Source organism: Chlamydomonas reinhardtii, chromosome 6 (genome assembly GCF_000002595.2).
Source record: "Chlamydomonas reinhardtii strain CC-503 cw92 mt+ chromosome 6, whole genome shotgun sequence".
In the NCBI taxonomy this organism is placed as follows: Eukaryota; Viridiplantae; Chlorophyta; class Chlorophyceae; order Chlamydomonadales; family Chlamydomonadaceae; genus Chlamydomonas; species Chlamydomonas reinhardtii.
The window spans coordinates 2,546,256-2,570,466 of record NC_057009.1 but is presented as its reverse complement, the minus strand read 5'-3'; the positions used below and the strand labels follow the sequence as shown (position 1 = coordinate 2,570,466).

The window sequence follows — 24,211 nt, the reverse complement described above, 5'->3', positions numbered from 1 at the left end:
CAAAAACACCTAACGCAATAGCCCCGACCCGGCAAACAGACACAGTGTTCACTTTGGAGTTCTGCAAATGGTCGCTACCAGACTTTCCATGGCCTCACCTCCATTTGGCCCACCTAGCATTGAATCCTTGCCAGTACACCATCAGCTGTCATAATTCATTGGGCAATCAACAGTAGCGCACTTGCCTGCAAAGTATTCTTTTCGTTCTGCGCCACCTGCGCTTCTTGGGCTTATCTTGAAACATGGCTTTCAAGCAACGTAAATTCAGAGCTAAAATTACTGCTGAAGATGAGGAAGAAGCTGAAGACGGGCCTCCGGTGATAAAGCCGCCCAGTCAGGCGAAGAAAGACGCAGCGGCGAAACCGCCAGCGGCACCGGCTGCGGCTAAGAAAGAAGTTAAAGCCGCGAAACCCAGCCTTCTTTCGTTTGACGAGGATGTCGACGATCCAGGGAGCTTCGCGTCAAAGAAGGAAGGCAAGAAGGACAAGCAGCGCTCTTTGAAGCTTGGGAGGGCGCCGGCGCTTTCGGACCTCTCGCTGGAGAACGCGGCGCAGCCGTCCACGCGCGGCTCTGCAGGTGCGATGCCGACGCCACGCGGCACCCCCCCGGGCCCCTGCACGCCCCTGCCCGCAACAGGCGCGGATACGCCGCAACAGGGCTGCTCACACCGCCACGCGGTCGGGCAGCGTCACAGCCTGTGTGCTGGGGGTTTGGGTGGGCTCGCAGGCACCGGCAGCCGACCCACATTCCCTTGCATCCTTCCAACCACGCCATATCCGCAACATAATGCGCAGGCGAGTACACGGCCGAGCGCATGAAGGAGCTGCAGCGCAACGCTATCAGCTTCAGCGCCGCACGACTGGCGCCGGCGGGCGACGGCGCCGGCGCCGGCACGGGCGGCACCGAGCCGGTCATCAAGCTGTCTGGCAGCTTCAAGCCGGCGGGGGCGGGGGCGGGCGCGCCCAAGGACGACCGCTTCAGCTTGCCGGGCAGCAGCAACGCGCTGGTGCGGCCGGGGCAGGAGGGAGGGCCGGAGACGGCGGGCAGAGGCGTGGAGGGAGGGAGGGAGGATGGCGGGACAGTCATTCACCCACCTGGCCAACGCTTTGCTTGCCCCCCTACACCACACACGCAGGTACGGCCGCAGGAGCCGGACATGCCGCTGCCGCCGCCGCCGCGGCCGGGCGGCGGCGGCGCAGCGGGCGCAGCAGCAGCAGCAGGGGGCTCTGGTGGCGGAGCCGGGGCCTCCGGCGCTGGCGGGGAGGCGGGCGGCAAGTCGGCTGCTGACAGGGAGGGTGAGGCCATGCAGGAGGAGGACGACGACGACCTGGGCATTCCGGACGAGCAGACCATCCTGTGAGTGCGTGGCCTGAGTGGGTGCTGCGGGGTGGGGCCTATGGTTGGGGGGTACGGGGAGGCTGCCGAGGTGGGCTGGCGTGGCGGGCTGGGGGGGGGGCCCGCTCACACGCAAAGGATGGCGATGGCTGTGGGCTCGGGGGGCGCTAGCGTGTGGTGCGGCTGGGCGGAGGCCACAGCATGGTTTTTAGTAGTCACTCCTAACAATCATTACGATCGCGATCGTTGCTCTTATGCGCGCTGTGTGTGTGTGTGTGTGTGTGTGTGTGTGTGTGTGTGTGTGTGTGTGTGTGTGTGTGTGTGTGTGTGTGTGTGTGTGTAATTCCACGCCAGGGCCGCCAAGGCCAAGCGCGAGCGGCTGCGGCAGGCGCACCTGGCGCCCGACTACATCCCCACCGCCGGCCTGGCCGGACTCAGTCGGCTGGGGGGCCGCGGCGGCGGCGGAGGAGGAGGCGGAGGAGGCCGAGCAGGCTCGGTTGGGCCAGGCGGCTCGGGCGAGGGCGGGGAGGGTGGCGCCGGCAGCGGCAGCGACAGCGACGCGGAGGCGGAGGACATGATGCGGATAAAGTTCAGCGGCAAGGAGGGCGGCGGCGGCGGCGGCGGCAAGTGAGTTGCTTTGGGGCCGCACGCGCACGCGGAGAGGGGAGGGGGAGGGGAGGGAGGGAGGGAGGGGATGCGAACGGGTTGGCAGGGAGCTGGCCGGGGCGGGGGTGGGTCGAATACAGGCGTGTTGACGGGAGTGGATTCCGGATGGGGCTCGGCGCCCAACCCTCTGGGCTCTCACTCCTGACTGCTTCCCAGAAACCCTTGACAACACCGCCGCTGCTGCGCCCGCCACTGTCATTGGCGCTGCCTCGCAACAACCCGCGCAACCCGCGCAACCCGCGCACCGCCCTGCTGCACACAGGGCGGGCCGCAAGGAGCGCGACCTGGGCGGCTACGTGCGGCAGGTGGGTGGCGACGACGACGAAGACGCGTTCGCGGAGAAGCAGCTGCAAAAGGCGCTCAGGCTGCAGCAAGTAGGAGGAGCTGGCACCGCGCCGCCGCCGCAGGCGGCGGCGGCGGCGGCGGCAGGCCCCGGACCGGGTTCGGCGGCGGCGGCGGCCGCCGCCGCCGCAGGCGGCTACCCGCCGCCGGCGTTAGCTGGCGGCGCCGGCGGTTACCCCTACCCCTCGAACCACATGCGGGCAGGCGGCGGCGCGGGGCTGGGGCCGGGCTCGGCGCTTGGCGCGGCGGGCGCGTTTGCGGGCGGCGGCATGGGCATGGCGGCGGGCGGCAGCCGGATGGCGGCCATTCAGGCGGCGGGCGACGGCGTGGTGGCGGCGCTGGCGGAGGGGCTGAGGCGGCTGCACACGTCGCACAAGCAGGTGCGGGGGATGATGGCCGGGCATAAGCTAGGGGACTTGGGGCTGAGCTAAGAAACAGATGTCAAGTCGTAGCTGTGTGTAGTCGATGTGAGTCGTAGTCGGATGTGGCAGTCGGATGTGGTTCGGTGCCTGCGGGTCGGTGTGAGCGGTCCGTGACCCCCTGGCAACGGTCCGGGCGCTCCAGCGCCGCGCCGCGCCCGGACCGTTGCCAGCCCCACACACATTCTCCCGCTCTTTCACAGCCTTGCACACACGCCGTCCACGACCTTCCACGACCTTCCTGCCCTCCTAGGCACCGTCGTACACACACTCTCTCCCTCTCCCTGTCCTCCGCCCTGCCAACAGGTGCAGCAGAACGCGCGCCGCACCGCCGAGAACCTGGCGACGTCCCTGGCGCGTGTGGAGGGGCTGGAGGGCGAGCTGGCGGCGGCGGGCGAAAAGTACGAGTACGTGCAGCGGCTGAGGGCCTACGTGGCAGACCTGTGCGACTGCCTGCAGGTGGGAGAGTGTGGGCGGGGGTGGGGCGGGGGTAGCCGTTTATGGAGAAAGGAGTGATGGGAATTAAGTGGCAAGTGTGGGCGGGGGGATTGCAAGGATTGGTGCAGAGAAGTGTGGGGATGGGGGGGAACGGTTGGGCGTAAGGTTGGGGTTAGGAACGCACAGCCGTACGACTTGGCTCACACGTGTCGAGGCCCACACGCAGTCACAGGGCACCCGCGGCTCATGTACACATACACACACACACACTCACACACACACACACACACTTACACACACTCACACATGCATGCACGCCCCCTCTGCTCGCAGGTCAAGTCCGCTATCGTGGAGGAGCTGGAGGACAGCCGCGGCGAGCTGATCGAGGACCGCGCGGCGGCGGTGCGGGCGGCGGCGGCGGCGGCGGCGCGCGACCTGGCGGCGCCGGCGGAGGCGGCGGTGGCGGCGGCCATGGCGGCACTGAGCCGCGGCGCGACGGCGGCGGCGGCGGGCGCTGCGGCGGAGTCGGCGGCGCGGGACGCGGAGGAAAAGCTCCTGGATGAGGAGGTGAGGGGGTTGACGGGCATGCGCCTTTTGCGAGCTGGTGTTTCACATCGGGTTTGCATGGGTTGCGATGCTCCGCTAGTGTGTTTTGTGTTCGCTGTTGGGTGCTTGCTGTGTGGTAATGTGGCCGGCCCTTTCCTGTTGAGTCTTCGTTGCCTTGCCTTGTGTTCACTAACACGCCCTGCACGTCTGTGCCTGCCTCCTCCCCTCCCAGGGCCCGGTGGAACTGGACGAGTTCGGGCGGAACGTGAACCTGCAGCGGCGGAGGGAGCTGGAGGCCCGGGCCGAGGTCCGTCCGGGGAGGGGGGCGTGAGGAGGGGGCTGCCACGTGCCAGTTAGCGTGTCGAGCTGCCACGTGCCAGTTGGCGTTATGTGGAGCTGCCACGTGTCAGTTGCTGCGCGCCAGGATGGTGGCAAGCACAGGCGCGTGGGATCGCGCGGCCGCCGCCTGTGCCTTCTGCAAACCGCGTACGCATCGTGCGCTCCCGTGCACGCCACTTCTTTGCGATGCCCATGTTTCCCCCATTAACATTCCAACAACGCTCGCGGCCCCCCCCCCACACACACACACACTCAGAACACACACACACACACACACACACACACACACGCACACATGCGCACGCAGGGGAGAAAGCGGCTGCTGGCGCGGGAGGGGGAGCGGCTGGCTGCGGCGCAGGCGGGGGCGGCCATACACCCCCTGGAGCGAGACGGCGAGCCGCAGGACGAGCAGGTGTGTGCGCGTGCCCCGTGTGCGAGGGCGTGTGTGCATGTTGGAATCAGGCAAGCAAGGGGTTCCGAAGTCGGTCGCGCTAGCACCTATAAACAACACCACTACCACCACCACACAACCACTACCATCACCGCCATCACTTCAACACCGCCATCCCATGATCCCACCCCTGGCTACAACTTCGTGTTTTCATGAATGTGGCCCCCGCAGGCCTCCCGCTACGCCACCCGCTACGGCGAGATGTGCGAGGCGGCGGCGCACGTGTTCGCGGACGCGGACGAGGAGTACGCCAGCATAGCGGCAGTCAAGAAGCGGCTGGAGGAGTGGAAGGCCAGGTGGGGGTGGTTGGGGGGCGGTTTGTGGGTTTGTGGAGGGTGGCAGCGGTGCGTGGCGTGGTCGGCGGAGGCAATAGCAGCAGTGGGTGGCGGCTCCACAGCCGGCAGCATGCTGTTGACCTGTGCCGTCGTGCTTTCGAAAGCACACACGAACACACACAATAACAATTCTGCATCGCATACACTGTCCTACGCGTAATGTTTTCCTTGTGCTCTTTAACACAATAACAAAACATACGGACAAGAACATACACACACGCGCGCGCGCCGCCCCTGCCGCAGGTACCCCAAGGACTACACCAACGCCTACATGCATCTGTCCACTCCCGCCCTGTTCGCGCCGTACGTGCGCCTGCAGCTGCTGCGCTGGGACCCGCTGTACGGCGGGGGCGGGGGCGGAGGGGGCGAGGCGGCCGGCGAGGCGGGCGCCGGCGGCGCGTACACAGGCTTCGACACGCAGGAGTGGTGAGGCTCGCGCGGCTGTGGGGCGGGGCCACGGTTTGGTGTTGGAGGAGGACAAGGCAACTAGGACTCTGTGATGACCCGGAGGGGGAGGCCCGGGTCAGTGGGCTGGCAGGTGCACAGGTTTTGCTCCTGCCTACCGCTCGCCAACCCTGACGCCACGCTCACCCCGTCCCGCCCCCCTACACACACACAAACACACTTCGGCTTTCGTTTCGTCTTTTAACACAAACACACACTCTCTCTCGCTCTCTCTGTGAACTTACCCACAGGTACGGCGAGCTGTTTGAGTACGGCATGAACACTGCGGCCGCTGCTGCTGACGGCGGCGGCGGCGGCGGCGGCTCCATGTCGGAGGACGACCCGGACAGCGAGCTGGTTCCTCAGCTGGTGCGCAAGCTGGTGCTGCCGCTGGCGCTGCACTGGGTGGACAGGTGAGGCAGCGAGTAGGGGTTGGGTGGGGGGGGGTAGCGGAGGGTGGGCGGTGGGTGGGTGGGTGGAAAAGCGAGTACAGGATGCACTAAAGACTGCACTGGGGGGTGCGGTGAGGTTCGGTGCGCTGGGGCACTGATGTGATGGGGCGCGGCGGGGCGGGGCGTGTGGGGCACACGTTGTAGGCTAGGCTCGCCTCCAGCTTGCATCCTGCAGCACCGCGCCTCTGGCGTGCACGGCACCGGTAAGCGGTTGACACATACACAATGCATGGAACTCTCGCTTGTTTGCTCATGTACACACACACACGTGCTCACACACACACACACACACACACATCTCTGCAGGTGTTGGGACGTGCGCAGCGTGTCTCAGACGCGCGCGGTGGCGGCGCTGGCGGCGGAGCTGCTCGTGTACGTGCCGGCGGAGGAGGAGCGCATGGTGGAGCTGCTGGGCGGCGTGCGCGGCGCGCTGGAGGCGGCGGCGGAGGCGGCGGCGCTGCCGCCCTGGCCGCCCGCCGTGCTGGCCGCCAGCCCCACCGCGGCGCGCGTGGCCTTTCACCGCTTCCGGTCCGCGCTGCGGCTGCTGCACTGCGTGTCGGCGTTCGAAGGGCTGCTCGCGCGCGGGCTGCTTGTGGGGCTGGCGCTGGGGCGGCTGGTGGCGGGCTCCATGATGCCGTACCTGCGCGGCGCGGCGGCGGGCGCGGGGCTGGGCGGCGGCGAGGGCATGGGCTTCGCCGTCGCCACGGCGGAGGCGGTGGCGGCGGCGCTGCACCCGGACTGGTTCGTGGGCGGCGCGGCGCCGGCGGAGGCGGTGGTGTTTTTGGAGCACGTGGCGAGCCTGGCACGGGGCTTGGAGCAGCAGGCGCGGCAGCCGGACGCGGGCGGGGCGCGGGCGGGTCTGGCGCGGCGGTTGGCGGCGGTGTTGTCGCGGCTGGGGGACGGCGAGCGGGGGGCGCGGCTGGCGGCGGCGTACGGGATACGAGGGGCGTGAGAGGAGTTTGGTGAGAAGGGGCGCGTGGCGTGCGGGTGGGGGCGTAAAGGGGGCGGGGGGTGGGCGTGGGCGTGTGTGCGCGGTTGCGGTACAGGGACAGGGTGTCTGTGCGATTGTGAATCCATGAAGTGTGTGTGTGTGTGTGTGTGTGTGTGTGTGTGTGTGTGTGTGTGTGTGTGTGTGTGTGTGTGTGTGTGTGTGTGTGTGTGTGTGTGTGTGTGTGTGTGTGTGTGTGTGTGTGTGTGTGTGTGTGTGTGTGTCACCATGCGGAGACCGGACGCCGCGCCGAATGCGGATCAAACAGCTGTAAATGTGATTGAAGGCGGCAGCCTTAAGAATGCGGATGTTACAGAGGGGACAGTCCCAGCACCCGAAGACGCCGAGCCATCACATGCTATCAGGGCCCAACATGACTCCACCAACCCCGACTTTGCTGCAAACCCTCCCGCGGGCAAAGTCCGTGTGACTCCGCGCACAGTGAGTCCTAGCCAAGCCTCAACCCGCCAGAGCCCCACCGCTGTGCCTCAACGTCACAAGCCTAGGCACAGAAGTGCCGGGAAACGTCTAGGCCGCAGGACACACGCACAGCGCACGCACTAACCAGGGCGCAAACGTCCAGGTACTAGAACGGTCGCCCACGCGTGCAACCTGCCCACACACAAAGCCACCAACCACGCACAACCTCTCACGGCGAGGGAGGCGGGGAATCAGCGTCATACGGCAAGCGCAAAACCATGCCGTCACCAACAGCCCGAGAGATGAAAGGATGCGCAGACGGCACAGTGTCCCAACCCTTCGGCCTGATACCCAAAGTCACAAACGTCTGGAGCCGACCCCAGAAGTCAGCTACGACGGCAAGTCCAATGCTCAGCACCCGGGCCGACGGCAGCTTCGCTCGCGCCGCCAGCCCGGCCATAACCATACGCTGCCGACCAAAGTCCAGGGCAGACATAGCAGCGAGACACACCACATCCCACACAGGTGGCGCAAGCCCCGCAGGCGGGCGCACCAACCACAACTCCTCACGAGAGAAGGCACTTAGAGCATCCTCTGGCACGAAACCCATAGCCATTCCCATGTTTTCCCGCAGGGACAGCGCCAGTCCCAAAACCAGTGACGCCGGTCCCCATCCTGCATGTCAACCCCACACGCCCAACACGGGTCAACAGCAACGCCTCGCGCCCGCTCGCTAGCATGCCGTGGGAACGCCCAGCAAGCGTTGGCGGCCACACGCCACAGCGCTTCCTTAATCCTTATGATGATTCTCCCATTTCAGCGACCACAAGCGGGCCAAGGTGCACACGAAAGCCCCCGCCGCCAGGGCAGCCCCCACCCCCGACACACCCGCATCGCACACATACTGCAAATGCTTAGCGTTCAGGGCGGCTAACTGTGGAGCCATTTGTAGCACGGTCCCCACCTGCACCGTGTAGGCAGTGAGCAGGATGGGCGGCCCCCCGCACTGCAACCAGCCAAGCCCCCGCACAACCTGTTTCACCGACTCCGCCGTAGCACTCACGATGTCGGCCGCCGGGAGCGGCAGCGCGGCGGCAAGCCCCCGAGCCAGCTGGGCGGCACGCGCGGCGGCAGCCCAGCCAGCGGGGAGAAGGGCCACCGCCGCCGCAAACCGGTCGGCCGCCTCATGAGGCGACGCCGGCCCCGGCAGGGGCGACGGCAGGCGCGCCCGCGTGCTCCAGTGCAGCACCCGCCGCCACACAGCAGTCACATACTTATTGACTCCTTACTGCCGTGTAGCGTTACAAACCGCCACGGCCCCAAACGACAATCCCAATCTCTCAAACCGACAATAGCCTCCACTCATGCCTCAAGCGGCCTAGCAACTCATTCGTGGCCCTCAGCGGCCTCCTACCTCCGGCCTCGCAGCTCCCGATAACCCCACCAAGTCCGCCGTGCCCGCCCCAGCCCGCCCGTGTTGAGGTTGCACTAGTGGCCGAAAGTGCTGCCAGTACTGGGTGTGTCGCATGTATGAAGTGCCTGATAGCAGCAGAGTCCAGACAACCACGCACGCCGCAGCGCCCACGGGTGCCACCACATTAATCCGCGGCGGCACCAGGGGGGGCGGGTGGGTTGTCACCGTCCCGGCAGAGGGACGATCCGAAATACAGTACAGAAGCACAACGGCAGATAAGGCGCCGTGTGCTCCTGACGCGTACAAGACCCAGCTCGGTTCGGCCCCATGCACAGGCACGTACCCGAGCGTCCTGCGCCGTGCGTGACTCTAACGCAACACGGCAGTTACGTCGCAATAACTAGACTTATCTCCACTGCGCTGCGATAAGTCAGCGCTTATTGACTCCTTACTGCCGTGTAGCGTTACAAACCGCCACGGCCCCAAACGACAATCCCAATCTCTCAAACCGACAATAGCCTCCACTCATGCCTCAAGCGGCCTAGCAACTCATTCGTGGCCCTCAGCGGCCTCCTACCTCCGGCCTCGCAGCTCCCGATAACCCCACCAAGTCCGCCGTGCCCGCCCCAGCCCGCCCGTGTTGAGGTTGCACTAGTGGCCGAAAGTGCTGCCAGAGTTTGGTAGTAGTCCTCAACGCCGGGAGGTCATGGTGCGGGCGACGGCAGCCCTGGTGGCTGGGCTTGATTGGCTTCGCGTATGCAGCTCTTCTCGCAAAGCGCTTGGCCCAACGGCCGGTCATGCAAACCAAGGTGCGGTCGGCGGTGATGGCGGTGGCGTTCGTGCCCTTGCGCTACCGAAATCATGTGTCTCGAACACCGCGGAGCGCTCCGCCCATCGCCTAGCTTGCGCACGAACGTACGGTCCTAGTTGCACACTCAACAGCGGTCAATAGAACGAGCTTCGTGCTTGGGGATATTGGCTGCACGAGCAGCACCATCACGCGGGGATGAGCGCCGCCGGAGGCGCCGCCGGCACCTGCTGCAGGCGCAGGGCGACGCCAACGCGGGGCCTGACAGCGCCACACTCCGTCGGTCATGGGCGGCCAATGGTCACTACCAGAAGACAAGCAGCAATAGGAACACGACTGGCTTTGCAAGGGCCATGATACCAGACTCACAAACGTATCAGGTGCACCAATGGCCACGACAGAAACACACATGCGTTATCCCGCGTGCGCCAGCCATGCAGACGACGCCGGGGCGTTACAGGGAAACACATGCATCCTTGTTCAGGTGTGTGGCTTGTGGGCAGCTGTGGCCGTCCGTGTGCCCAGGAAAGGTAACAGTGCGTGTTGGCACGTGTTGGCACGAACCACTGGAGACCTCGGTACTCTCTACCGGCCCCCAGGGCCATGCCATAACACGTGTTGACGTTGTAGGCTGCTCGGAACAACCTTGGGAATAATAACAACGTCGTGACTCGAAGCTGGGACAGGCTAGCCAACATGCGCCACGCAGGAGAAGGCGCGAGTTGCAACACTAGAGCGGTTTTACGTACGCGAGTCACGCGCGGCAACCTGCCCTTCGTTCACCCGCGCCGTCGTGGTGTAGGATGCGGGCAGCCATGCCCAGCCGTGCAGCATGGCCACGAACACTAATTTCTTTCTTGCTAGCTAGGTGCCATGCTTGAGATTTGCAGTGTCTTGCATAAGAGTCACTACCAATCAAGCAGTAGGTACACCCATAGATAGCATCACCCCGGCGGACGCAGGACAGGCGCGCACGTGAATGTTTGCCTCCAAACGCCGCGGGGATGCATGCACACAATGTCCCGTACGTGCCGATACCGTACGCCACGGCAGCTGTGGGGTGTACCGTAATAGCAGGGAGGGCAACATGAAGGGTAACACCTCAGCAACCCCAGCAAGGCTGGCCTGGTCGAGCGGCGCGGAGGGGTGAAGGATACCCGGCACGCGTGGAACGCGCAATGTATCTATAGTGATAGAAGGCGTAGTGATGGGAGGAAATAAGGAGCACTCGGGGCCGCGATGGCGGGTTGGATGCGCCACGGGCCCCGGCCCAGCCAAAGGGAGCGAACGCTGGGCGGAGCCGGTGGGTGAGCGACTCGAGGGACGTGCCAGTAGTGAACAGCAGTGGCGGATGGGTCATCCAATGTGAGAGATGATACAGCCACGCCGGCAGCCAAACTCCGCACTCGACCACGTACGGGCACGTCGTGGTACTGCTGTGAGGAGGCCGGGCTGAGTTGGGATGCCTGCCAAGCCTGGCTACCCACATGTGAGCCTGTGTCGCCATACGCTCTTAATAGTAATGACATATAGCACACTGCTCCTAGCACTTCGGTGATAAGTAATTGCCCCGCCGGGTGAAGTAAGGCCGGGGCTGAAAGGAACCAAGGTTGGTTCCCTAGGCGTCCACTCGCGAGTGGGCAGGCGACACATACAGTTGGCATTGACGTGCGTTGCGGAACTAATGCGTACGTTGGCTTGGGTCTCTGGGTTCATGAGGCATTGACAGAACACGCTGCCCCTGCTATGGCTCTGACGAAGTAACATGTATGCATACATGTCCTGAAGGATTGGCAGGGAGCGTGCCGCACAGCACGCAAGCCGCGTGACTACGGTAAGCATGAGGCCATAACGTGACACAGATGCCGTGCCATACAGGCGGCCAACGCTACGGCACAAGCCAGCTTGACGCGTCCACAGATACATACATGGCGCCTGACACCTGGATAGGAGCTATCAGTCTGACTGTGGGGTCGATGCTACCCCGGCATGGATCTGGGTTGAACGGTTGGTGGTACCATCGCGCGGGCATGGCGGGTCGAGTAGCGTGTTTCATGCACGGCACTCCCGCTAACCAGCTACACACCGCAGTGTACTGGTTATCCAACAACTACATTCAGACCATTCTGGTATCCCACTCAAACCTGCGCCAAGTGTCAGGAAAAGCGCTTGCCAAGTCGGCTACCCGCTTTCACAGGATGGCGAGCGGGTGACTGGCATGTGTACAGGCGGGTGGGCCAACAAGAGGGGAGGGCGGATGGGTGCCGTGACTTGGTGGTGGGCCCCACCGCGAGCAGCAACAGCCCAGCCCAACACACGGGCGCCATCCAAACCCACCAGGCAGGCTGTAATCCCAGCTCCGACCGTATCTCGCAACAAAATGTTGGTTGCGCAGGGTCGGGCTCACTGCGTGACACAGCGTCCGATGCCTGGTGCAGGGCACGAAGGCATGTTTATGCGTCATGCGGTAGAGTTATGCGTCATGCGGTATTGTTATTGGCTGGGCATAGCATGCTGGCCGAACTGCACAAAACTCCACATCGCTCACTGAGGGCGAAATATCCGGAAAAACAAATTCGGCACTTGGGCCTAGTGCACACATCGAATGCATATAGGTTGGCTTGGGGTGCGTCAGCCAAACTACAAGGGTGGTGCCGCGTGATAGTATGATGTGCGTGCGGACCTCAAGACGTACAGGGTGACGCATGATCACGTAAGCCCGCTCCGTTGTCAACACGAAGCAATAGCGAGGCGCAGGCTTGCCGTGCACGGTACACTCAAGGCGTATTGCGACAGGGCACGCAGCAGGGCACGCAACAAGTCGAAGCGTCCATAACGACAGGGCAGGCAGCATAATTGCATGCGGCACACAGGCCATATCGCAAGACACATGATGCGAGGCGCAAAGCCTGTTGCTGGCGGCACACACGCCGTATCCGAACGTGGCGCTCAGACCACACATTGTCCACAACGCAAAGGCATGTACAACGAAGGCACGTAAGCATTTCAATGCCGTCTATAATCCACAACGCAAGAGTGTGGAGCCCGTTGCTTGCGGCACACAGGTCGTATCATAAGGGCACGTATGCCATCTATTACCCAAAAGCAAGGGTGCGAAGCCGTTGCTTGCGGCACACAGGTCACATCATACGGGCACGTATGCCGTGAATTGTCCATAAAACAAGGGTGCGGAGCCCGTTGCTTGCGGCGCACAGGCCGTATCATAAGAACACGTACGCGGCGCATTGTCCATGAAGCAAGGGCGCGGAGCCCGTTGCCTGCGGCACACAGGCCGTATCATGAGGGCACGTACGCCGTGAAGTGTCCATGGAGCAAGGGCGCGGAGCCCGTTGCCTGCGGCGCACAGGCTGTATCATGAGGGCACGTACGCCGTAAATTGTCCATGAAGCCAGGGCGCGGAGCCCGTTGCTTGCGGCGCACAGGCCGTATCATAGGGGCACGTATGCCGTCCATTGTCCATAAAGCAAGGGCACGGAGCCCATTGCTTGCGGCGCACAGGCCGTATCATAAGGGCACGTATGCCGTCCATTGTCCATAAAGCAAGGGCGCGGAGCCCGTTGCTAGCGGCGCACAGGCCGTATCATAGGGGCACGTATGCCGTCCATTGTCCATAAAGCAAGGGCGCGGAGCCCGTTGCTTGCGGCACACAGGCCGTATCATAAGGGCACGTATGCCGTCCATTGTCCATAAAGCAAGGGCGCGGAGCCCGTTGCTTGCGGCGCACAGGCCGTATCATAAGGGCACGTATGCCGTCCATTGTCCATAAAGCAAGGGCGCGGAGCCCATTGCTTGCGGCACACAGGCCGTATCATAAGGGCACGTATGCCGTCCATTGTCCATAAGGCAAGGGCGCAAAGCCCGTTGCTTGCGGCGCACAGGCCGGATCCCAACGGCACACACGCCCCTTCCCCAAGGGCACGCGGGCCCTGCGGCCTGGATAGGCAGACAGGAGAAGTACCGCGCCAAAAGTCCTGAGGGTCTTGGGGAGGTGGGGGTGGCACAATGGAAGATGTGGAAAGGTATTGCACAAAGCTGTGAACTGTAAAGCGACGGGTAGACACGAAGGCACGGCAAGCAGGACCGCGCATGGCAAGCAAGTAGCCCGCCCGCACAGCTGTGCATGCCCTTTTGCTTTCAGTGACTTGCCGAACGCCTTGTCCGCAACGCTTCGCGCGCCTTTGCTCCGCTTGAAAGCTCCGCTCTGCTCCGATTTGCTCCCGAATGCGGCCCCCGAACCAAAGCGTGGTTCAAAGCGCCAGAGAAGCTTCGAAGGGCATTCCCTTACGATCAGAGAGCGAGCGTGATCAAGCTAAGGGGTTCCATTGAGCAGGATCGCGCAACAAAACGCTGCAACTCCGTCTGAGTATATATTAAACGCTTATTCGGTCCATACATGGTCAAGTATAGTTAGAACCAGGTATAGGATTGCAAAGAAAGTCCAGAAATGTAGGGAACGTTTAAGTGCGACACACTGAGGTCACCGTCCCGGCAGAGGGACGATCCGAAATACAGTACAGAAGCACAACGGCAGATAAGGCGCCGTGTGCTCCTGACGCGTACAAGACCCAGCTCGGTTCGGCCCCATGCACAGGCACGTACCCGAGCGTCCTGCGCCGTGCGTGACTCTAACGCAACACGGCAGTTACGTCGCAATAACTAGACTTATCTCCACTGCGCTGCGATAAGTCAGCGCATTTCCACACGCTTCATCAAACCGGGAGCCCTCCGCCCAAGGGCGTGTCACTGCCTGCCGCAGTTCGTTCAGGCCGTCATGCGCTGCAACCAGCTGGCCCACACACGCCAGTCCCGGCAGAGCGAACAAATCCGCGAACGCCACTTCCCACGTGCGGCCGTCCTCACACAGCGCCGGGTTAGCCCACAACGGCACATGACTCACCCACGCTCCCGGCTCGGGCGGCGCCACAAGAGTCACCGCGGGCAAATCAGTCATGGCTTTCAGCAGGCGCGCAAACGGCTTGCCCGCCGGGGTGAGCGGCTTATTTAGCACACGGTCCGCGGCCCCCCGCACCAACGAACGCAGGGGCGTTGCCGCCGGGTGCACCTGGCGCAGCCACACCGCCGCGACCCGAGTCCACGGGGGCACGTACGGCAGCAGACCACACACACCCAACACACACCGTACCGCGAGACCGGCTTGCCGCGCTTTCACATGCGGCACCAGCGGTAACAGGCCCGCCCCCCCCCACCGCCGGAGGCAGTTGCATAAGTTCAATGGAGAGGCCAGGCGGGCGTGCCTGGGGGTTGGCATCAAACTGGGCCGGCGACAGTCGCCGATCCACCACCGCCGCTACCCTGGCTAGCAGCCGGTCAACAACGTACAATTGGGGAAGACCCGCAAATTCCAAATGATACAGGACCTTGCCCAAAGCATAAGCCGACGCCGCGGCCGCCCGACCAAACATGGACACGGGCATGCGCGCGATTTTGCTCAGCACCCCAACACGGCCTCAAACGTAACTGGTGGGGAGAGTGCGCCCCAATCCCCGTAATGCACCCCTAGTGACTTGGCCGCCGGCACCACACGCCAGCCAGGGGGCAGGGGCGGGCCAGCCACGCCGGCCGGCCTTAAGGGCGGCAGCGGGCCCCCAAACGGCGAGCATGTCAAGGCTCGCAAGCACGCCCGTACGTTGCGGGCGCGTCGCAGTCTGCGGCTCACTGCATGCGTAGGTCAGCCAGTGGGTCATGCCTGGTGGGCCGGCTTGGAGCGTCTTGGCGCGGGTCCACGGCAACAGGACTGAACAGATCAGGACAGCATGGCACGGCTGATGAGTATTGGGTGTTACATGTTACATGCTCTTCTCGTCGGCGTGAACGTCCATTGTGCAAGCAAGCACGGCCCTTGCACACGTCCTTGGTTGCACACGCACCGACACGAGGGCTGGCCCTCCCAAGCGGCAGCGAGCCGCCAACGGCTCGCCTCACACACTGCGTGTAATGCCGTGTAGTAGGACAGTCGGCAAAAGACACGTCTAGATCCCCCAGGGCGTGTTCCACAGGGCCAAGTACCGAATGTGCCGTAGAACACTGCTGCGTTCCGCCGGCTTGGGCGGAAGCCCCCCCCCCCGGCTTGGGCGGACGCCGTCGGTCATCGGTACGCACAACACCACACCTGCTGTCTACCTCGCTACCCTTCTCTGTACCAATCCTTGCAACCCCCCCCCCCGTGCAACGACATGTACAACGGTGAGACGCACAAACTCAGACGGCCGGCCGCGGGAAAGCGTCAAGTCTCTATCACCAGACCAGGTGCCCGATCCGCGCCCCACACATGCCCACGCCCATAAGCGCACGGGTTCCCGAACGCCAGATTCCTAATTGCCCCGAAACCCCCGCCCCACGGGCCACACGTCGCGAGGGGACCGGCTGTTGGTTTGTGCCGGCGCCTCAGTTGCCTCAGCTGCGACCAAGTTGCCTGTGAATGTCCCGCTCGGCGGATACAGCATTGCGCCGCACGCACACACGCACGCACACACACCTGCCACACGTACACCTGCCAACTCACCCTTCCCCACACCCAATGCGTTTCCTACGTCTGCTATGGCACGGCAGTCCCCCACTGTCACCACTCGGACTCCCAATCACCGCTCCCCAGCCGCTGCACACGTGCCCCCACTCGCAACCCACCCAGCCGCTCACCTCCCTCACCTGACACGCGTTTTCCTTGCTCACGATCCCGCGCACGCACACCCGCACGCTACCTAGTACCTGCCCCGCCCCTGCCCGCCGCTCTCACGCTCCACGCCGCCCTCATGCCCCGCGCTGCCCTCACGCCACGCCCCTCCAGGGACCTCAGGCCTGGTCGCGCCAGGGCCAGCCCGGCGCCTGCCGCCACACGAAGTGGCGCCCATCCGCCGCATTGCGCGGGTGGCTGTGACCGCCCGCACCCCGCGACCAGGCCGCCACGGGGCACAGCCCGCCCGGCGCGCCGCCGCACGCCGACACGACCGCCGCCGCCGACTGCGCCGCCCCATTGCTGCTACTGTTGCTGCTGCTGCCGCCGCCTTTCGCACCCGCCGCGGCACCATTACCACCCGCCACCTTGCCCTTTTCCCCAGTAGCTGCTGCTCCCGATGCTGCTCCCGCTGTTGCTGCTCCCGCCGCCGCCGCCGCCGCCGTGGGGCTGGTCTCCGCCACCAGCAGTTGCTGGTAGTGCTTGCCGGGCGGCGCGTAGAAGGGCACCCCCTTGATGAGCAGCTTCACGGCCTGAGGGGGCGAGGGCACGGGGGCGAGGGCGGCGGTGGAGGTGGGTAGCCATTCAGACAAACAGATTGTACGGTATGAAACATGGAGCTGCCCACGTCCAGGGGGTGGGGCTGGCAGAGGCGAGGACAGCAAAAGCAGAGCAGAGGGCGGGAGGCAGTAGCCGTTCACGAGAGGCGGAGTGAGTGCATTGAGAGCGCCGTATGCAGTGGGTGGGGTGGCGTGCAGTGCAAGGTTGCAAGGGTTGCAAGGATTGCAAGGATGTGAAAGCTAGATGGGCGCATGCGCTTAGCCGGGCGCATGCGCTTAGCCGGTGGGAGCAGCGGGCCGACCCCGCGCGCACGCCCTCACACGCGCACCTGCCAGTAGATGAGGAACGCCACCCTGTGCGGCATGAAGCCGTACGCCCACAGCCGCCCCAGACCCGCCTCCTCGTTCAGCACGCCGCCACCACCACTGCTACTGCTACTGCTACTGCTGCTGCTACTGCCACTGCTGCTGCTACTGCCACTGCTGCTGCTGCTACTGCCGCAGCGGCGCGCCACCAGGTCTGCGTGGAAGTAGTCGCCGTACACGGGGTGGGAGGCGCGCACCACCAGTTTGAGCCGCTCGCCGGGGGAGGGGGCCTCCAGGTGCCTGTGGGGGTGCCGGTGTGTGTGTGTGTGTGTGTGTGTGTGTGTGTGTGTGTGTGTGTGTGTGTGTGTGTGTGTGTGTATATAGGGTGCGGCGGAGGGATGGGGCGGGGTGGCGTTGCAAGGATGTTTGGAAAAGCGTTACAGGATGCACTGAAGACTGCAGACGAAGCCGTTACCAAATGAGCGGAGGTGGGGGTAGCCGTTCATGTGGAGAACAGAGTTGCTTGCGAGCGCAATGGGCTTGGGTATGTGAGCGGGAGAGGGGGCCTCAGTCAGCCCCATCGCTCCAACCCCATCGCTCCAGCCCGGCACAAACACATTCCACACCCACACCTCCCACCCACCACGTGTTGTGCATGTCCATGAAGGGCGACACGTGCAGCGCCTTGGCCACTCGGGCTCCAGCCGGGTCGAACACAAACGTCACCCGCTCGTTCCAGGGCGTGTTGGTCACCTGTGGGGTCCGTGTGTGCGAGGGAGGGAGGGAAGGAGCCTTGGAGCCGTACACACGGGTAAGCAGAGATCGGGCAGGCAGGCAGGCACACGCCCCCCGCCCTCGTGGTTTCCGGTCTTGGGCCTCTCTACATCACTAAAGGCACCACACTGAATCCCTCTCAACCCTGCCTCCACACACGCGCGCACCTCTGCAATGCATCGCTCCAGCTTGGGCTCCGCTGCGCCCGCCTCCTCCTTAGCGCCCGCGCCCTTGCCGCCGCTACTGCCGCTGCCGCTGCTGCTGCCGCTGTAGCAGTAGTACACGCTGATGGGGTTCTGGAGGTAGCCGGCCGAGATGGGGTCAGTCAGCAGCTTGACGGGGCCTGGGCGGAGGAAGAGCGGGGGGGGGGGTGACATTTATGACTTACTAAGGAAGTGGTAGATGGTATCTTGCGGAACAGGGGGGGGGGTTGCGAGATTTACGGCGAGGGCGCGGGGGCGAGTTCGCCGTTCATGTGGAGAACCGGAGTGCTCAGTTGATTCACAAGTGCCGGCCAGCAGGGGGGAAGTTCCAGTCCCAGTCAAGGGGGATCGGAGGTGCGCGGGGAGTGGTGGATGGGACGGCACTGGGTGTGTTGGTGGTGCACGTGGGGCCCCGGGTGCGGTGCAGGTCTGTGGCCGACGCGTGTGTGTGCCTCGCCTGTCCTGAGCGCACCCGCGCAACCACCCACCCACCGGGCTAGGCCACCGCTCCCAAGTCCCAACGGGACCACAGTGGGCCGAAGCCGTGCCAGCCGCCCCAACTCCCTACCGCTCCACCTACCTACCTCTCTTCTCGCCCTTCGCCGTGCCCACCCACCTAGCCACCCACTCACCCAGCCCACACGCCTTGACACATTACTTCCACCCACCCACCCACCCACCCACAGCCACCCACCCACCCACAGCCACCCACAGCCACCCAGGCCCCCACCCACCGGTGGTGCCTGCGAAGCTCCTGGCCTGCTCCGCGCTCATGTGGTCGGCCGCCTGCCGCGCCGCGAACCAGGCCGGCGGCCGCTCCAGGTCCACCACCGCCATACGCACAGCGTAGCTGCGAGCGGCAGTTGAGTGCGCGGTGATGTGTGTGTGTGTGTGTGTATGTGTGTGTGTATGTGTGTGTGTATGTGTGTGTGTATGTGTGTGTGTGTGTGCATGTGTGTGGTGTGTGGTGTGTGGTGTGTGGTGTGTGGTGTGTGGAGCGGAGATGGAGGTCGTCGTGATGCAGGGTGGCAGCATGCAGCAGGCAGCGCTCAGGCAGTGTCAGTGGAGAGCGCGCTTTCAGTCGCGGGTCGGCGGGGTGATTGCAGTTGCAGGCACTAGCCTGACATGCGGTAACAGGCCCGGTCGTGAGGCCCAGTGCGGCGACGTGCTAGCCCCAAGCCCCACGTGCCAGCCCCCAGCCCGCCAGTCCTGGAACAGCGACCGCATCCGCTCAAGTGCCACGGCACGTGTGGGACCATGGAGCGCGGGGACGGGGGCTGACAGGACGGGGGCTGACGCGGGGGATGCAGCACGCGCTCCCATGCACAACTGTACCGGCGCCGGACCACGCCCGCAAACCGCCATGACTCGTTGACGCCAGCTTCGCCGGCGTCACCCGCCACCAATCACTTCCTGTCGCTACACCCACCGGAATTCATTCTTCACAGGTGCTCTCCGAACGTGCAGAACCTGACCCTCATAGAATGTTGCGCTACCGGGTGCGTCGTCGCTGCCGGTCGGGCGCCGCAAGCCAAGATAGGTAAGGAGTATACTAGGCAGTGAGAGTAGTGCAAGAGTGACATAGTAAAAGTTGCAGCCTATCAAATTGGCCGCTTGCGCGACTAATTGCCAATCGATTGCACCCATACTTGCTTGTGCGCAGGGTCAGATAAGCTATTTCAACATGAAGTACATACGTAGCAACGCAGGAATGAAAAATATCAAACACCGGAGCCCTAATCGAATGCGATGCTGGCCGATGCAGACCGGCCCAATCGCCTGGCTCAAAACGACAAAACCTTCCAATTTGCGGTACTGTATACACAATCAACCATGCTGGCATGCCACCTGTCAGGCGCAATCGCGCCAACCCCTTGCTTGCACAGAGCTCCGTGCCCAACAACGGTCAAGGTCCCGCAACACCCACTGGGGCGCTCGTGCCCAGGGCCGCGCATAGCTGCAACAAGCAGGAGCTCGGCAGGAGCTAGCACTGTGGGCAATGCGCCTGCAATAAAGCTGCCGAATGGGCTCGTGCTCCGGTGAGGCAGCAAGCAGCGGAAACCGGGAGGGGGCAGAAAGCAGCGGAAACCGGGAGGGTGTGCCGACTGTGCTGCCTGCCCCCCAGAGGCGCACGGCGCGCCCCTCCCGCATACACCCTTGCCTGCACACAGCAAAAGCGGCCTTCTCGCTGACTTCCCCGCTTACGGCATGGTTGCTTCTCTCTCTTGATTCCAGGCACTTTACAGCCGACGAGGTAAGGGCGGCATGGCCGCACGGCTTTGCGTACGGTGTTCGTTGCGATCTGGTTCGCCCTTGGACCAGAGTTACCGTTCGCATCTAGGGCTATCTAGGAATCCTACCGTCAATAGCTATGCTGTGATATTCTTGCAAGCCCCGCCAGCCGTGGTGGTGGACCGCGCCGGGAGCAGCAGGGTCATCACAACACCCGAAACCCCCATCAGCCGCCCACGCCCTCCACCCAAAAGCCACGCCAGCCTCCCCTGCAATGCCTGTGCCGTACACGTACACAAACGTACACACGCAGCTGCAGTTCTTGTACCGGGAGATATATGAGGACCGCGTGTACCTCAAGCATGGGGTGAGCGCGCTTGTGCCGTACATGTGTGTGCCGTCAGTCAGTCAGTCAGTCAGTGTGTGTGTGTGTGTGTGTGTGTGTCTGTGGATGTGTGTGTGTGTGTGTGTATGTGTGTGTGTGTGTGTGTGTGTTTTGAAGAGCACAAGGAAAACATAGCGAAAAGACAGTATATGCGATGCAGCATGTGTGTGTGTGGGTGCACGGGCTTGTTGGAGATGTCATCAGATGTGTGCGGGGGCTTGGAAGCTGTGGTGGAGGCCATGCGGGGGTTGTGCCACCATCCCCCCATGCGTCCCTTCAAAGATTGACCCATTGACGAGTCTGCGCCCCGCCGCAGGTGGCGCTGCGCCCGGGTGACACGGTGGTGGACGTGGGCGCCAACACAGGCCTGTTCACAATGCAGGTGGGCGGAGGCGGAGGCGGCGGGGGTGAGGTGTGGGTGTGGGTGTGGGTGTGGGTATGGGTGTGGGTGTGGTGAGTGGGTGTGGGTGTGGGTGTGGATGTGGGTGCGGGTATGGGTGGGTGCCTAGCGCGTGAGTGGGTCGGGAGGAAGACCAGTGGGCACATGACCCTGCACCTGAAGCGGCAGCTGCACGGTCATCCCTCCCTCACACCCGCCCGCCTGCCCCGGCCCCGCCGCTGCCCCCACCCCGCCGCTGCCCCGCCCGCCCAGGCCTGCGAGGCGGTGGGCCCGGCCGGGCGTGTGGTGTCTCTGGAGCCGCTGCCGGCCACACACGCACTGCTGGCTGCCAACGTGGCGGCGCACTCGGCCTGGTGCGCGGAGCGGGACGTGCAGGTGCGTGCGTCTCCGTGCGCCCAGGTCTGCAGGCTACCCCACGCTGGTAGCGATAGACCTGTCTCGTCCCCCGCTCCCCAATAAATAATCATGAATGTAACCCCCCCCCTGCCGTGCCATGCAGGCGTGCCGGCCCACGCTCCTGGCGTGTGGCGCGGGGCCGCCGGGGCAGCGCGAGGCGGTGTTCACCACCTACAGCGACAGGTGCGTGTCACGCCACCTCCGCGGCGGCAGGCCGTGGCGTGGAGGCTACCTGCGATCTGATCCGGCCTAGCCATGCATCACAATGCATCACATGCATCACATGCACCGCGTGCATCATATCCATGAGAATTATTGTGAGCATCAATCAGATCCGGCTACCTGAGATAATCAGATCCGGCCCGGCCATGTATCACAATGCATCACATGCATCGCATGCACGAGGTTAAAGGTCAGCAGCCAAGACTTGTTACTTTTGCTTTGCAGCGCCTCCGGCTGGAGCACCATGACCCCCGACGACGAAGAGGTGCGGGCGCGGCCTTTCATGTTTGGGTCCTCGCGTGCCCCGGCCGCTTTTTGCATGACGAATGATGGTTTGTGAGGCGGACCTTTGGTGCGGGCTGACACACACGCCTGCACACCGTCGCGTTGCTGCATCGCATACAAGTCTTTGCGCTTATTTACATATGCTACACACCATCACGCCACTGTTTTATGCACTTTCCTGCGTGTTCCTTCCTTGCGTTTCTTTACACAAACACGCACACACACCCGGCATAGGTGCGCGCCAACATGCGGAGTTACATCCTGTCGCTGCTCGAGGGCCGTGATGCCCGCGGCAGTAGCAGCAACAACAGCAACAGTAACAGCAGTAGCAGCAGCACAGCCGGCTCAGGAAGCCGCGTGGCCGACGTTGAGCGGTCAGCTATCCCGGAGCCTGTGCTGGTGAGTCGGTGCCGCTCGGCTGTTACGTTTGTCAAGTCAGCCCCCGTCCCTGAAACCACCCCCTCCCGTCGCTCTTTTGTTTCATGTGATCATGTCGGCACAGACCCGCATCCATAGCTTCTGTTCTCGGTTTCCTCGCCGAAACACACTGCCTACACGCCCCCGCCCCTGCCTCTCCTCTGTCTCTGCCCACGCCGCTGCCCCCCCGCTCTCTGCCCTCCAGGCGCGGGTGGGTCGCGCGCTGTGGCGACTGCCGCCGCTGCGGCCGCTGCTGCGGTGGCTGGCGGGCGCGGTGGTGGAGCGCATGTTGGCGGGGCAGCGCACCTGGGCGTGCCCGCTGGTGGCGCTGGGGGCGCTGATGCGGGAGCAGGGGCTGGAGCGGGTGGACCTGCTGAAGGTGGGTGCGGCGCCGGGCTTTGCTGCGGCTGCCGTGCCATACACAGGCGCATTCACTGGGTTTCCTGGATTCCTGGGTTGTGTCGGCTTGCGTTCAGGTGTTTTGGGGAAGATGGTGTGTGTGTGTGTGTGTGTGTGTGTGTGTGTGTGTGTGTGTGTGTGTGTGTGTGTGTGTGTGTGTGTGTGTGTGCATGCGCGCGTGTGGGCTTGCCCGCCGGTGCACGTGTGTGCGCGTGAACGCACGACCATGCACTCGTAAACGAGCGCAAGGGAGGAAATATGCACGTACGCGTGCGTGTGTATGTGTGTGAACGTGTGCGTGTGCATGTGTGTATGGCCGTGCACATGCAGGTGGACGTGGAGCGGGCCGAGCTGCAGGTGCTGTCGGGACTGGCGCCGGAGGACTGGGCGCGTGTGCGGCAGGTGGGCGGGCGGGTGGGCGCGTGTGCGGCGGGTGGGTGGGTGGGCGGGTGCGGGCAGGTGCGGCGGCTTGTCAGGCGAGGCGACACCGGGTGGGCACGTGGCATATGCCGAGGCGATAGCGACGGGGAGGGGGGCGGGAAGGGGCGCGGGGATGCCGCAGACACAGCCCCTGTGGGTAGCTAGGTAGGGAGCGCTTTGCTGCCCAGTGCACATGTGATGCTGTCGTCTTGTGGGGCCGTGTGTCCGTGTCTGTGAGGCTGTGTCCGTGAGGCTGTGTGTCTGTGGCGGTGGCGGCGCAGGTGGTGATGGAGGTACACGACCTGCCCCGGGCCGTTGAGGCAGCCACCGCCGCTGGAGCAGCAGCCGGAGCCGGAGCCGGAGCTGATGCAGCGGTGGCGCCAGCGGATGTGGCGACTGAGGGGGCGGCGGCGAGGGGGCAGCTGCAGCGGGTTCAGGCGGTGCTGGCGGCGGCGGGCTTCAGCCATGTGGTGTGTGAGCAGGAGGCGGGGCTGGAGGGCACCAGCATCTACAACTTGTATGCACGGAGGGGCTAGCAGCCTAGCGGCACGGGGGCAGTAGTGTGGTGCGTAGCGACGTGCAAATGCAGAGGACTGCAGGGCAATGGCAAGTGGTGGGTTTGGGGTGGGTGCCGGTGTGGAGTTGTGGACGGCGGCCAGCGAAGCGCGTCGTGTTGGCGGCCTTGGCGCTCGTGTCGGCGCACTAGTTGGCGGGGTTGATGTGACACAGGGGGTTAGGGGGACTACAGCGCGCTCTGTGGGCAACGGTGTGTGCGTGTCGGCGTGTGGCGGCGGTAGGACGCATTGGGCCGGGCCAATGGCGGCCACTCTGCAGGTGGCGGCTGGGCTAGGACTTCAGCCTTTAGTAAAGGACGTCGATAGGGCTTGCGTTGCCGTGCAGAAGGAAAGGCGGGCTGGCAGGCGTTTGGAGGTAGGAGCAAGAAGGGCGCGCCGGGAACTGACCGCCGTGGGGTGTCAAAACCGTTTGATGTCGCAGGCTGCGTGGGGCCGACATGTTGCATCGTGCCGCCACCGTGGGTGCGCATATTGCAAACCGCGATTGGCCGGCGCGCCGCTCACAGTAATTAGCTGGTGACCAAAAAG

At 64.2% G+C, this 24,211-nt stretch overlaps 3 protein-coding genes across 3 annotated transcripts; 2 read left to right on the top strand and 1 right to left on the bottom strand.

Moving 5' to 3' along the window:
- Nucleotides 1-75: 75 nt before the first annotated feature.
- CHLRE_06g269350v5 (uncharacterized protein) lies at nucleotides 76-6,841 on the top strand. The gene is made up of 13 exons (XM_043062912.1): nucleotides 76-576; nucleotides 795-1,006; nucleotides 1,136-1,356; nucleotides 1,690-1,962; nucleotides 2,264-2,723; nucleotides 3,069-3,221; nucleotides 3,534-3,767; nucleotides 3,979-4,053; nucleotides 4,393-4,497; nucleotides 4,708-4,832; nucleotides 5,115-5,297; nucleotides 5,567-5,728; nucleotides 6,074-6,841. The coding sequence occupies exons 1-13, from the start codon at nucleotides 243-245 to the stop codon at nucleotides 6,717-6,719; spliced, it is 3,183 nt and encodes a 1,060-aa protein (XP_042923618.1). The 5' UTR covers nucleotides 76-242; the 3' UTR covers nucleotides 6,720-6,841.
- An 8,365-nt stretch (nucleotides 6,842-15,206) lies between these two features.
- CHLRE_06g269300v5 (uncharacterized protein) lies at nucleotides 15,207-19,642 on the bottom strand. Its single transcript, XM_043062911.1, has 6 exons — nucleotides 19,382-19,642; nucleotides 18,687-18,802; nucleotides 17,917-18,092; nucleotides 17,619-17,728; nucleotides 16,999-17,275; nucleotides 15,207-16,642 (listed from the first exon to the last, which is right to left on the bottom strand). The coding sequence occupies exons 2-6, from the start codon at nucleotides 18,787-18,789 to the stop codon at nucleotides 16,229-16,231; spliced, it is 1,080 nt and encodes a 359-aa protein (XP_042923617.1). The 5' UTR covers nucleotides 18,790-18,802; nucleotides 19,382-19,642; the 3' UTR covers nucleotides 15,207-16,228.
- A 100-nt stretch (nucleotides 19,643-19,742) lies between these two features.
- On the top strand, nucleotides 19,743-24,168 carry CHLRE_06g269250v5 (uncharacterized protein). Its single transcript, XM_001696184.2, has 11 exons — nucleotides 19,743-19,991; nucleotides 20,188-20,206; nucleotides 20,498-20,551; nucleotides 20,886-20,951; nucleotides 21,222-21,344; nucleotides 21,469-21,548; nucleotides 21,813-21,852; nucleotides 22,107-22,271; nucleotides 22,495-22,668; nucleotides 23,019-23,090; nucleotides 23,390-24,168. Exons 1-11 carry the CDS (start codon nucleotides 19,786-19,788, stop codon nucleotides 23,642-23,644), a joined length of 1,254 nt encoding a protein of 417 aa, XP_001696236.2. The 5' UTR covers nucleotides 19,743-19,785; the 3' UTR covers nucleotides 23,645-24,168.
- The last annotated feature ends 43 nt before the right edge of the window (nucleotides 24,169-24,211 follow it).

What these genes read in the sequence shown, in the direction of transcription:
- CHLRE_06g269250v5 (XM_001696184.2), top strand. Translation starts at nt 19,786, where the DNA reads ATGCTGGCATGCCACCTGTCAGGCGCAATCGCGCCAACCCCTTGCTTG. An exon ending in TGACCCCCGACGACGAAGAG is followed by an intron (nt 21,853 to 22,106) that starts GTGCGGGCGCGG and finishes CACCCGGCATAG; the next exon opens with GTGCGCGCCAACATGCGGAG. An exon ending in ACTGGGCGCGTGTGCGGCAG is followed by an intron (nt 23,091 to 23,389) that starts GTGGGCGGGCGG and finishes GTGGCGGCGCAG; the next exon opens with GTGGTGATGGAGGTACACGA.
- CHLRE_06g269350v5 (XM_043062912.1), top strand. Translation starts at nt 243, where the DNA reads ATGGCTTTCAAGCAACGTAAATTCAGAGCTAAAATTACTGCTGAAGAT. An exon ending in CGGGCAGCAGCAACGCGCTG is followed by an intron (nt 1,007 to 1,135) that starts GTGCGGCCGGGG and finishes CCACACACGCAG; the next exon opens with GTACGGCCGCAGGAGCCGGA. An exon ending in CCGGACGAGCAGACCATCCT is followed by an intron (nt 1,357 to 1,689) that starts GTGAGTGCGTGG and finishes ATTCCACGCCAG; the next exon opens with GGCCGCCAAGGCCAAGCGCG.
- CHLRE_06g269300v5 (XM_043062911.1), bottom strand. Translation starts at nt 18,789, where the DNA reads ATGGCGGTGGTGGACCTGGAGCGGCCGCCGGCCTGGTTCGCGGCGCGG. An exon ending in GAGCTTCGCAGGCACCACCG is followed by an intron (nt 18,093 to 18,686) that starts GTGGGTGGGGGC and finishes TCCTCCGCCCAG; the next exon opens with GCCCCGTCAAGCTGCTGACT. An exon ending in TGGAGCGATGCATTGCAGAG is followed by an intron (nt 17,729 to 17,916) that starts GTGCGCGCGTGT and finishes CGGACCCCACAG; the next exon opens with GTGACCAACACGCCCTGGAA.